Source organism: Poecilia formosa, unplaced genomic scaffold (genome assembly GCF_000485575.1).
Source record: "Poecilia formosa unplaced genomic scaffold, Poecilia_formosa-5.1.2 Scaffold606, whole genome shotgun sequence".
NCBI classification, from domain to species: Eukaryota; Metazoa; Chordata; class Actinopteri; order Cyprinodontiformes; family Poeciliidae; genus Poecilia; species Poecilia formosa.
In genome coordinates, this window is record NW_006800545.1 from 35,667 (window position 1) to 49,206 (window position 13,540).

The 13,540-nt window shown below is 38.7% G+C and overlaps 2 protein-coding genes across 4 annotated transcripts in view; both read left to right on the forward strand.

The window, feature by feature from the left end:
* Positions 1-6,749, forward strand: part of LOC103130100 (protein NLRC3-like) — a 36,029-nt gene extending 29,280 nt beyond the window's left edge. Inside the window, exons 9-13 of one of the 3 annotated variants that reach the window (XM_016665653.1) lie at positions 676-849; positions 1,451-1,624; positions 2,863-3,036; positions 3,861-3,907; positions 4,047-6,749. In XM_016665653.1, coding sequence (XP_016521139.1) covers positions 676-849; positions 1,451-1,624; positions 2,863-3,036; positions 3,861-3,907; positions 4,047-4,573 — 1,096 coding nt within the window. In that variant the 3' untranslated portion in view covers positions 4,574-6,749. The remainder of the gene's footprint in view (positions 1-675; positions 850-1,450; positions 1,625-2,862; positions 3,037-3,860; positions 3,908-4,046) is intronic. The other 2 variants (XM_016665654.1, XM_016665655.1) reach the window with 2 other exon arrangements.
* A 189-nt stretch (positions 6,750-6,938) lies between these two features.
* LOC107834394 (NACHT, LRR and PYD domains-containing protein 3-like) lies at positions 6,939-13,535 on the forward strand (the record flags this gene model as incomplete). The annotated part of the gene is made up of 8 exons (XM_016665649.1): positions 6,939-7,015; positions 8,237-8,319; positions 8,644-8,751; positions 9,265-9,378; positions 9,564-9,668; positions 11,496-11,574; positions 11,703-11,910; positions 12,535-13,535. Coding segments are annotated over exons 2-8 (1,674 nt in total), but the record flags the coding sequence as incomplete, so codon positions are not given.
* Positions 13,536-13,540: the final 5 nt, after the last annotated feature.

A 13,540-nucleotide genomic window follows, 5' to 3' on the forward strand; every position in this document is an offset into this window, starting at 1 on the left:
AAGGTGTTCTGCTTCGTCCATCTGAGGGTTCAGGCGTTTCTGGATGATCTTCATGTTCATCTGACCTTCATCAACTCTAGTATTGATCTGATGAATGAAGGTCAAACATCCAAGAAACCAACAGTTTTAAAGTATCCAAAGTTAACTCAGCTCCACCAGAATGCTGTGAAAAAGGCCTTACAGAGTCCAAATGGTCATCTGGATTTGTTTCTTCGCTTCCTTCTGGGTCTTTCACTGCAGACCAATCACACTCTCCTAAAAGGTCTGATTTCACCGACTGAAAGTACAACCAGTCAGGAATCAGCCAAGTACATCAGGAAAAGAATTGGTGAGCAGCTCTCTGTAGAAAAAAGCATCAACCTGTTCCACTGTCTGAATGAACTGAATTATCATTCTCTGGTGGAGGAGATCCAACAGTCCCTGAGTTCAGGAAGTCACTTCAAAGAAAAACTGTCTCCAGCTCAGTGGTCAGCTCTGGTCTTCATCTTATTGTCATCAGAGAAAGATCTGGATGTGTTTGACTTGAAGAAATATTCTGCTTCAGAGGAGGCTTTTCTCAGGCTTCTTCCTTTGGTCAAGGTGTCCAAAAAAGCTATGTAAGTTTTATTTCAAATACACCATCTTGTCAACAAAAAGGACAAACAACTAAAGTAATCTGTTTGTCTCTCTTTCCAGACTGAGTGGTTGTGAGCTCACAGAGCAAAGCTGCAAAATGTTGGCACCAGTTATAGGCGATCGTTGGTCAAGTCTAAGAGAGTTAGACCTCAGTAACAATGACCTGCTGGATTCAGGGGTGAAGCTGCTGTGGTGTGAACTGGAGAGTCAGAACCTTCAACTGGAAGCTCTCAGGTTAGTGTATTTGGTGTCTATGAACATATGTTTTTAAATATTTGTTAAGGTTATCGAATGCTCATCTATTAATCCTTAGGGATTAATAGATGAACAACCAGGCCTGGGTCCTGGTAGTTCTCTTAGTTTTTTCATGACAAGTAAGATAAGACAACAAATGTAATGGTTCTTCATTTAGATTGTTCAATCTTTCAAAGAGTGCCTGTCACATGAGATCAATTTTCCAAACCGTATCAGGTCTGAAGTCACAAAAAATGGGAACCTCTGGACCAGGGGAAACTCATTCCTCCATCTTGTAATGTTGGAGACTCAGAGAGTTAAGATAATTTCAGAAAACTTAAAATTTTCCCACTGGAGGCCAGTTATATAATGTCTAATTGTTTTCCACAAGCTGTGATATTGACCTACATTATGTTTAGTTAATTGATAAGTACCACTATCTTTATCTGCACCTCAGATGGAGATCAGAATTGGCTTTACTTCCAGGCAAAGTGCAACTTTAATATTACCCAATTAAACCAGAGATTATTTCTTTCTTTCTTGCCGGCTTTCTTTTTTCTTTGATTTGTTTTTTTTTTGTTTTGTTTTTTGTTTTTTACAGACTTAGCTTCTGTAACCTGACTGAGAAAAGCTGTGAGAGTTTGGCTTCAGTCCTCGGCTCCCAGTCCTCCAGCCTCAGAGAGCTTGACCTCAGCAACAATGACCTGCAGGACTCGGGAGTGAAGCTTCTGTCTGATGGGCTGAAGAGTCCACACTGTAAACTGGAAACATTAAGGTTAGGATACACACTTACATTGGGCAACTGTTATTTTTAGTAAGAAGATTTTTTATTTACATTTGTTTGTGACTTTATTTTAGAATATTTTGACATGTTTCACATGATTCAAACATATTTGCATAGGGTATACATCCCAATGTGTGTGGAGGGATTCTTGTTGTCAAAAATGAAAGGTTTGTACAAACAGCATCATGGATACCAGTAATTGTGGTATACAGTGAACCACAGGTTAGGGAATGTTGCCTATTTGGCCGGAAAATTGGGCCAAATGAGCAACTATGGGCAAAAAGGAAAAGCTGTGGGCACAAAATGGCCCAAAGAACCTGACAAAGACACAGAACCAAGTGTGTTGGAATCGGGGTGAGAAGATGGCTCCATTGGATATATCATTTGAAAAAAATTTAACCCGACTGTGTCATGTGGCAACACTGAAAATGTTTTTCATTAATTTGAATTGGACAGCTGGGATGCACCAATCCAGTGTCAGCTGTGCCTAATGTCCCATATTGACATGTTAAAAATTTCACATAAGTCTGAAATGGGACAATTGGCACAAACCAACTTTAACACTGAATGTGTGTGAAGCTACCAAAAGTGTGTACCATTTGTACCTGCTGTGTGTGACAAATAATGTCTCATTCATGTGTGTTCTGTTGAAAAACTGTGTATTTGTCCTGTAAATGTGGGACATTGGTTTCAGGATATAATGTGACAAATGACATGAATCAGGTTTCCGTGTGTGTCCTTCACACATTCAGGTCACCATCAGACAAACTGGTATATATATATTGACCATCTGGTTGGAAGAAGGGACAGGAGCTGCAATCACCTGAAATTCACCTGTCAAAACACTTAGAGCTGCCCATTTTAATTGTTTAAACACCACATATACATTAGAAAGCATTAAAATCCACAGTGGAAACTGTCTTAGCACTACTACAGATGGTAACATCTCTAATGTCTTTTTGGGGGTACAGCCTTGTCAGCTCCAAGAATAAAACAAAAAAAATTATTTTGTTTCTGGATTGGCTGCTTTGCAAATGGCAGCCAAATTTGTGAACAGGTAGAGGTCCAATGTATGTAAAAATAAATTTCAACATAGCAACAGTTTTTATTTCTTTGAAGATGGATGGATTAGCCCTGGAGAAATTAAAGATAAACACAATGACTTCACGTTTCAAAGTGTTATGTATGATGTGTTTTGGGTGCCTGTCATGCATGTTGTGTGTCTGCAGGCTGTCAGGCTGTCGGATTGCTGAGGAGGGCTGTGTTTCTCTGGTATCAGCTCTGAAGTCCAACCCCTCCTGTGTGAGAGAGCTGGACCTCAGCTACAACAATCCAGGAGAGAAAGCAGTGAAGCTACTGACAGAAAGACTGGAGGATCCACATTGTGGACTGGATACTCTCAGGTGTGGAGAGCACCAAAGTGGTCTAATATCCGTGCTTAAATACAAATTCAGCCCAACTGGTGACTGGGAATAGAGATTGCTCACCTGTTCAATTGAAAGGAATTACAATAGTTTAATCGTCTTCGCCAAATCAATGCATAACCTGCATTTTACATTTTGCAAGGATACAAATCAGTAAATATTTTAAAATTTCTGAAGAATTGGCAGTTGCTGTAATTGTGTGGATTGGTGGGACAAAAAACATGTGCCATTGCATCCCTCATAACTGGAATCAATAGAAATAAAACAATAGCCTGCAGACAATTGACCAGTTCAATCTACTCAGTCATGAGAGCTGCTAAATAAAGTTATCATGGTCACTAATTACTGCAGATAAACATTTTCTTGTAACAGTCAGTTGTTTTTCCATTAGCACATTCAGCAGTGAGAACACAAATTGATTGATGGCTTAAACCTTCATCCTGGCTCCAATTGGTTGTTTTGGTGCATTTCTTCAAGAAGCAATGGGAGCTCAGGGAGGCGTTTAGGGAGACAGATATTTTTTTTAATTATAAAAGTTACATACTGCACCTTTAACAAATAAGGCGGTTTTGTCATCCTGCGTTTCCACACACCTCTTGACAAAGACAGTTTGGTTTAAAAAAATCTTCCTTTAGTTCTTCTAAAATTATATCAAATTGTTGTCACTGGTACACTTGATAAACGTAATTCCCTTTTTCTCATATGCACATAAGAAACAATATTTACTCTATAAATCATCTCCAGCCACATTTTGTAACAGTTTATATCAAACAATAATGTTCTGACCTCCCTTCTTCTTACAGTTTGGAGCCTGTTGGTGTCCGATGGTTACAGAAAGATCTGAGGAAGTGTAAGTGTTTTTATCGGTTGATTCATAAAGCAGCTCACATTCAACCATCTTCAAACTGTCACGTCACTCATTCAGGAGTCATCACGTGTCAATAAATAATCAATATCTGCAGCTGGATTGTGTTTGTTCTCTCCATCAGATTCCTGTCAACTCACATTTGACACAGACACAGTGAGCGGATTACTTAAACTGTCTGACAGCAACAGGAAGGCGACACGTGTGGAGGAGCTTCAGTCATATCCTGACCATCCAGATAGATTTGATGTTAATCAGCTGCTGTGCAGAAATCGTCTGAGTGGTCGTGGTTACTGGGAGGTGGAGTGGAGAGGAGATGTCCGAATATCAATGAGCTACAGAGGAATCAGAAGGAAGGGATGTAGTGAAGACAGTGTGTTTGGGTTTAACAACCAGTCCTGGAGTCTGAGCTGCTCTGATAGTGATGGTTACACTGCTTGGCATAATAAGGAAGTGACTCCCATCTGGTCCTCCTCTGTCTCTCACAGAGTAGCCGTGTATGTGGACTGTCCTGCTGGCATCCTGTCCTTCTTCAGAGTCTCCTCTGATTCACTGATCCACCTTCACACCTTCAACACCAAATTCACTGAACCTCTCTACCCTGGATTCACATTGTGCATTAATTCCTCAGTGAATTTGTTACACATATAAAGATCTTGTGTCTTGAAAACACTAACAAATTAGAATACTCTAGAAACTGTTACAAACCCCTAAATTAGTTTATCTTGGATGAGAGGTGTAGTAATAATAATCCTCCATAGCACTACATATTACATCAAGCAGATGATTTGGAGCAGCTACTGAAATGCATAAATAGTGGCTTGCAAAAGTTTTCACACCCCTTGAACGTTTCCATATTTTGTCACATTACAAACATAAATTTCACTTTAATTTAATGTGAAAGTTTAACACAAAGTGGTTTCCAATTGTGAAGTAGAAAGAAAATTATCCACGATTCAAAACATTTTACAAATAAACTGAAAAATGTGGTTCGCAAAAGCATTCAGTCCTCTTTTTTTGAGTCCAATTTCCTCCAGAAGCTTCCTGATGACTGCAAATGACTAAACAGAGTCCAGCTGTGTGTGATCTAATCTAATCTCAGTTCAAATCCAGCTGCTCTGTGACGCCTCAGAGATTCAGAGAAAACAGCAACAGGAAGTCCAAGGAACATGGCAGAGAGGTCAGGGAGGAAGCTGTGGAGAGGTTTAAAGCAGACTTAGTCAATGAAAAGATTCCTCAAGCATTGAACAGAACACTGTTCAATCCATCATCTGGAAATGGAAAGAGTTTGGTCCAATTATAAACCGTCCAGCTAAACGTCCAGCTGAACAAGGAAAGCGCAGATCAGAGATGCAGCCAAGAGGCCATGTTGACTCTGGACCAAACCAATCTGTCCACAGGGAAAACTATTAGTTAGTTGGTCAGAGCAGAACCAAACTAAACGTTTTGGCCAAAACACTATGAGAACTAACGCTGCAGGTCACTGAACACACCATCCCCACTGTCAAACATGGTGGTGGTGGCAGCATCATGCTCTGAAGGTGCTTCTCTTCAGCCGGGACAGGGAAGATGGAGAGAGCCAAATACAGAATGAAAAGACTGGAGCGGAAGTGAAGCTTGCAGCAGGACAACCACCCTGAATACAGAGTCAGGCTACAATGGAGTGGTTCAAAACAAAATATATTCATATGTTGTAATGGCCCTGTCAAAGTCCAGACCTTAAGTCAATTGAGAATCTGTGGCAACATCTGAAAACTGCAGTTCACATATGTTCTCCATTTAATCTGCCTTAGCTTGATCTGTTTGGAAAGGAAGAATGGGGAAAAATACTTCAGTAATTAGACAGTCAAAGCTGGTAGAGACAAACCCTAAAGACTAGCAAGTGGAATCAGCAAAAGGTGGTTCCACACAGTGTTGAAACGTGTTTGTGCTTGTAATGTGACAAAATATGGAACAATTTCAAGGGGTATGAATACTTTTGAAAGCCACTGTAGGTGTAGACACTGATATTTACTCTGAGCTTCATTCCCATTTATTCCATCAGATAATATTGAAGGTGTTTTTTGTTGTGTGTTTTTTTTTTCTCTAAGAAGTTTCTACTATTTATTTATGTATTATTTTTGCATCAGTGTGTACAATTAATCTTGTATCCATTGTAATACCATCCATTGTTGTAATTTCATCTCTTCATATAAATCTGCTCTAATCCTGAAACTAAACTCGATACTCGATAAGCATCACGATCTATGGTGCTCTCAGTTTAAGGCTTCGACGTAAACAATGTTTCAAATGGATAATTGCCTGGACTCATTATTGTTTTTTTTGTCTCCATCTGGTGGTTTAAATGTGAACTGCATGATCCAATGCAATGACCCAGAAATCAAGTAACTGAAAAGAAAGGAGGCGTCTGTTCAAACGTCCTGCTGGATTTAGAGGGAACTGTTCATGAATCTCCTCTGCTGGTTTTAATCCTGATTTTGGTTTTTTTAGTTTTAAAGTGAAATGTTTTCATCTGACTGATGCAAAGAGTTCCTCATCCCCTCTGCTGTGGTTGTTGATATTGCTTCACTTCAGTTTTTTACATGTTGTTCTACTTTACAACAACATTCATCCTGATTACACATGATAAACATATTGAGCATCAGATACTTTATTATGAAAATCAGTTTTACAACCATCACTTCTAAACTCTTAACTTCTTGAGTTCAGCATGGCCAGAATTTGTTAAAATTGCCTGCTGTTTGTTTAAACTGCATGTGAAATAAACCTATTTAGAGAAGTTTTTAATGCTTCCCCACTGATATAAAAATGGTCTTTTGTAAAAACTTGCAGTATTTCTTCATCTGGAAACTGAGAACTAAAAATTATTTTCATGCAAAATGTATTATTTGCAACCTAAATATGTGAAGAAGGTATGAAACATTAACTGCACATAAATTATTGACTAAATATTGTCCTATCGGTTTCAATCAAGCGTAATAAACTTTATCAACAGAAGCCACGCCCACTCATTCCTGTTTTTGTATTCACTTTCACTTTGAACCAGAATGTGACGCAGATGATTCCCTCCATAAAAAAACCCTCCATTTTAAGGTAATGTAGCATTTTTTTATTTACTGGTTAATAAAAATTAGTTTGCAGTTCAGTTTCTGTATATGTGCGCAGTTCCATATTTCCCACTAATAGATTTTGATCGGTACTGGTGACTGCGCAACGGAGCGCGTCCTGGCAGACGAAGCGCACCAAATACGGGCTGGGTTCGGCCCGCTGCAGATCCGCTCTGAGTCTGGTTCGCTTTGTTCCGAGGCAAAATTTGGTAAAATTGATATTTTTGTTTCACTGAAACTTTTGAGGGAAACCAAGTGGGAGAAAGACGCGGTGCGTCTCAGTTAAGGCGTTTTTAAACGCGAATAAAGAACTGGACCGAAGCCAAGGGAAGTTAGATCAGAAGAGGACTGATTCGGGTGCTTTGATGGACCATTGATGACGTGTCATAATTGATAAAAATGCTATAAAAAATAATATTGTCAAAAAGACGAGCATTTTTATCGGCACTGGTTCTGTTCAAATTTGGTAGTTCGAGGTTAAAGTTTAGTTTCAGGAATAAATCAAATGGCAGAATCCAAGCAGAACCGGTTCTGGTTCTGGTTCGGCAGTAGAGCCGTTGGATGAACTCTGAACTGAAGGAGGAGCTTTGAGGGTGGATGGAGCCAAATGTTTCTGTCTGGTTGAATATTTACCTGTTCCAGTCATCAACCTGTTAATGTTCCTCTGCAGGTTTGAACTTTCTGCTGTTTTCCACTCAGAGCATCTGAACCCAGTTATTCCTGCTGAACATCGATATTTTATGAACTATTAGTAGATCAAATAAAAATAAAATGCTGGCCACAGATTGGAAATTTTCTTCCAGGCAATTTATCATGTGAAAACTGAAAATCTCTCTCATTTTGTTACTTTATCATCTCCGTATACCTTTGATCTTATAACTGACTTCATAATGCCTTAGTTTTAAATGAATAAATTCATGTCTTTTAACCATGGAAAATGTTATGTTTTCCTCACAACATAGAACATTTCCAAGTTCGATCTTGAAAATAATAAAATTATTTTAAAACTTCATACGGCATCAGAGCAACAGGTGAAGTTTGAATTTGTCTTTCTGTTGTTTGGAGATTAATCCACATTATTATTAGAGTGTTTAGTTTATTAGTGATCTGTTGTTTCTCTGTTTTCTGCATTTCAGATCAAACATATCAGAATATCTTGATCTGATTTCAGTGGTTCTGGTTCTCCAGGTCTGGCTTTGCTCTGCAGGTGAAGCAGTGAGACGTAGTGAACATGGATCAGTGTGAGGACGGAGTCCCAACGACTAAAACCTCTCGGAAGGGGCGGCGGAGGTCAGACCAACAGCTCTGACTTTTCAGTAATAAATGCACAATAATGAGGAAGAATCATTTNGCAAGATGTAGACTTCCGATAAATTTCTGACCCAACTCATGAGTTATGTATTTTGACCCAATATTTGGTCAAACTAACCCAACCTATGACCCAACAGCTTCAACCCAGAAATTGGGTTATGAAAATAACCCAGCATTTTTTACTGTGTCTAATCCCACAAATCACTTCATGGAAGTGACATTTTATTTTAGATCATTATTTATTTAGAGACTTTCCTCATTAACTGAATTGAACTTTTACATCAACAACCAATGTTTCTACAGGAATGAATCTGAACCAGAACCAGAACCCACCTGTGTGTCCTTCCAGAGTAACGAGTCAACTGGACGATTAATTGATTTTAAATCAAATCAACCTCCAGCTACAAAGAGGTGAGTGGAGCCACATGTTGTAACTTTATCCCATCATAAGCTTAGCTACTCACATTTCAGAAATTAAATGCCATTTTCTGTTTCACTTCTGTCTAATTTGGATGTTTCTGCAACACATTTTTATTACAACGATTTTTTTTACATTATTTCCTCTGATAAGCTGTAAAATCTGGGAATTAAAACATGTGATCCAGGGTGGATATTTAGGGAGGAATGAACTGAAACATTTTTTAGGAAACCTGCTCTTAATGTTGGTAACCCTGATCACAGCAGACCTTAGCAGCATTCCTTCGATATTTCATCAGTAATTTTCACATATGCAGCCTGTTTTTTTAGGTGTTGAAGTGAAAAAAGTCCAAGTCTGAGTTGGTTCTGAGTTTCTATCGGGCTTTACTAGACAAGGTTCCTTTGAACCCAGGTTTGGTTACTTTCACTCAGGTGGAGACATGGAGGTAAAGTCTAAACTGGATTATTACAGATAATAATTCATGATTAAACCATTTTTATTTACAGGAAGAAAGCTGGACCTGGATCAGAACCAGAACCCACCTGTGTGTCCTTCCAGAGTAACGAGTCAACTGGACGATTAATTGATTTTAAATCAGATGAACCTCCTGCTTTAAAGAGGTGAACTGGATCTAAGTGCTGTAAATTTACCAATTTAACATGTTTTATTCCAGCATCTGTGGGGTTTGGTTAATTGTGTCCCACTGATATAAATATAAATTTTATCCAGTACTGTTGTGAATAACATGCATTCACAGCTTTTCTCCGTGTCCAAGATCACATCACTGAAACAGATTTATTCACAGGAGGAAACATGGATCTGAACCAGAACCCAGCCTGGTGTCGTTGAAGAGTGACCAGTCAAGTGGACGTTTAATTGATTTGAAATCAAATCAACCTTCTACAAAGAGGTAAGTGTGATGGCCAACTCGTATTAAATACTGAAATTCAAGTGATCAAACCATATATGAACGATTGTATTTGTGCTTACAGCCAGAGGAAACATGCAAACTCTGAGATCTCTGAATGTCTCACTTACAACAACAGGAAAGGAGTCTGTGGTTTTAGTTATTTGTTTTTGTTAGTAATAGAAAAAGAGAGAAACAATTGTAAACAGTGCTGTAAAAATCAGCAAATCTAAAAAGCTTTTTATGTTACTCTAATGATTAGAGTTTAATGTTGGAATCCTCTTTAGTCACAATAATTGTTATGAGTTTTTATAGTAATAATTATCAGGCTGAGGGATTTAAATTTTTTTATTATACTTTTCTATGTAGTTTATGGTTTCTGGAGCTGACTGCAGCCATTGTAGTCATTATGAAAATCTCAACGTGTGAGGAAAGAGTCACTCCTATGGAGGCCAATGTGCATAAACTGTCTGTTTCAATCTTACCACACCCTTATGAACGCTGTCAGCAACTGTAACGTCCAAGATAACTTTATCTGGCTTTTACTGCACATCAGAAAATACATTTTGTTCTTCAGCAGTAGTGCCAGTTGTACATACAGAAACACAAACTAGTTCAAATAATGTGATAAAAATCAATTCAAGGAAAACAATGTAATTGGTAACAGCTGTAAATTTCATCTAACATCAGATGTTCATTTCCTCAGGAGTCTCTTCCTGATTGATTTATATTCCCTAGGTACAATTTTCCCTAACATTATTATATCTACATATGCTGATGATGATGATGATGATGATGATGGTGATGATGTGCAGCTGTATTTTCTTTGTCACCAGATAAAATGGGCTTCAGTTTATTACACATAAACCAAAAGGTGTTATTGGACCAAAGAGCAAACATTTTGAATCAGGAATGAAGTTATGCAAACAAGAATAAAGGATAGAGTATGCAATAGAAATAGATTTAAAAAAAGATAAAAATCTCTACTCTACACATAGTCTATGACTCAATCAGCCTTGTACAGTCATAAAAACATGGCTAGAGTCGAAGGCTTTCAATCAAAAGAAATCTGCTGCATGTTTTTATCTTCAGCAGGTAAGATTATTTAGATCAGTGGTCCTCAAACTTTTTCCTGTGAGGGCCACATAACTTTTCCCTTCTCTGGTGGGGGGCCGGAGATTGTTGACGGGGGAAGAGGGGGCTGCGTTTCTCGATTGATTTTTACCCAGAAAGCACATGGGCAAAACCCATGAGAGAAACGGTCACTGGGACTGACTAGTATATATCCCATTGAGGGAATGTAACTTTAACATATTAATTCCTCATATGTTAACATAAAGGCTTGTTTTGAAGTCTACTTACTGTAAGTAAGTATATGTTAACTTATACTTAACAGTATAAGTTAAGTCTGCTCTACCGTTAGCAAACAACTGTACTGATTAAATAACATAAAAGTCAAGCAGTTCCCTAAAAGTCCAACAGATGGCAGCAATGCGCCCCACAGTTTACAGGACACACTTCCTGCTAAAGAGCCCCCTGGTGGTTGAGGAAAAATCCACATATAAACCAGAAAATACAATAACTGAAAAAAAATCTGAATGCTCTCTGGTATTGTTCAGGGGGCTGGACCAAATGTGGAGGCCGTAGCTTGGGGACCCCTGATTTAGATGATTGTTTCTAGTTTGTGTTGATCAGTTCTGAATTTAACACAATGAAAATATACCCAGAAAATGTTGGCTTACCTGTGCTCGATTCATAAACATGGATCATGACTGTGTCAGTTAGTATTGTAGAGAAAATGGGAACTAATTTTTCCTGGTTCCTCCACAGCATGGACCATGGGAGCTCAGAGGTTCCCAGTGGTTCGTCTGCACAGCAGCATCAAACACAACTGGACTCCGTATTGAAGGTGTGTATGTCGGTTCTGTTCAGTCACCTCCATGCTGGTCTTTGTAGACCAGAGGACCTTCAGTCTGTCCAACATGGACCTGATGCTTGAGTCCATCATTTCACTCTTTATCTCATATTCTGTTCCAGGAGCTGAAAGAAAAGGTTTTTACTTTTGTGACGAATGAGTGGAAGAAGATTGAGAATACTTTGAGTAAAGATTACAAAGAGACTTTAGAAAGTCAGAGTGAGGATGAAGATGAGAAACAAAGAGACAGCAGAGACGCATTTCTGAAGATCATAGGAAACACTCTGAAGGACATGGACCAGGAAGGACTGGCTGAACGTCTACAAAGCAGTAAGACTTGGATCAGCATTTAAAATGTCCTCAATCAATATTTTCAGATTCCAATCAGTCAACTCTGCAGAGAGATTTAGGGGCCGAGAAAAAGCTAATTATGAAAGGAGCTTAAAATAGGCAGAACTGAGGAGGTGGAAAACATTAATAAATACATTTAGACTATCGGTGTCTGTCAACAATATTAAAATCCCCCACTATAATCACCTGATCAATATTTAACCACACTCAACCAGATTAAAAAAAAATCTAAGAACTGATCTAACAATTAAGACAAACTATTCCATTACAATAAGGTGATGATTCTATGGAGGACCCAATGCACCAATAATTTACTTGAAAAGTTTGTAACTAGGCTTATTTTAAAATAAAGAAGTATTAAAACTATAAATACACTAGCTGTTAGTAACACTAGCCAATATATTTTAGGTATTCTTAGATAATAAATATAAAGATGTTTTAAAAATGTATGTCCCCCTCATATATCTAAGTTTTTAGATTTGCTATTGCCTTTGACCTGTATCTATTCTGTGTAATGTTTTTGTTTCTTTATGTTTTTATTTGGTAGATAAGGAGATATTTCAATACAAATGTGACATTTATTTTTTTCTTTTACAAATTCAGGGTCTTCTGTTATGTGCATGTATAATTTAAAATCCAACCTGAAGAAGAAGTTCCAGTGTGTGTTTGAGGGAATCACTAAAGCAGGAAACCCAGCCCTCCTGAACCAGATCTACACAGAGCTCTACATCACAGAGGGAGGAACTGGAGAGGTCAACCAGGAACATGAGGTCAGACAGATTGAAACAGCAAACAGGAAAAACCACAAAATGGAAACAACAATAAAACTAGAAGACATCTTTAAAGTCCCACCTGGAAGAGATCAACCAATCAAAACAGTGATGACAAAGGGAGCGGCTGGTATTGGAAAAACAGTTTTAATACAGAAGTTCACTCTGGACTGGGCTGAAGACAAAACCAACCAGAACATCCAGTTCATATTTCCATTCACCTTCAGAGAGCTGAATGTGCTGAAAAAGAAAAAGTTCAGCTTGGTGGAACTGATTCATCACTTCTTTACTGAAACCAAAGGAATCAGTAACTTTGAACAGTTCCAGGTTCTGTTCATCATTGACAGCTTGGATGAGAGTCGACTTCCTCTGAACTTTGATGATAATCTGATCCTGACTGATGTTACAGAGTCCAGCTCAGTGGATGTTCTGCTGACAAACCTCATCAGGGGGAAACTGCTTCCCTCTGCTCTCCTCTGGATAACCACACGACCTGCAGCAGCCAATCAGATCCCTCCTCAGTGTGTTGGCATGGTGACAGAGGTCAGAGGGTTCAATGACCCCCAGAAGGAGGAGTACTTCAGGAAGAGATTCAGAGATGAAGATCAGGCCAGCAGCACCATCTCCCACATCAAGACATCTAAAACTCTCCACATCATGTGTCACATTCCAGTCTTCTGCTGGATCACTGCTACAGTTCTGGAGGAAATGATGGAGACCAACAAAAGAGCCGTCCTCCCAAAGACCCTGACTGAGATGTACATCCACTTCCTGGTGGTTCAGACCAAAGTGAAGAAGGTCAAATACGATGGAGGATCTGAAACAGATCCACTCTGGAG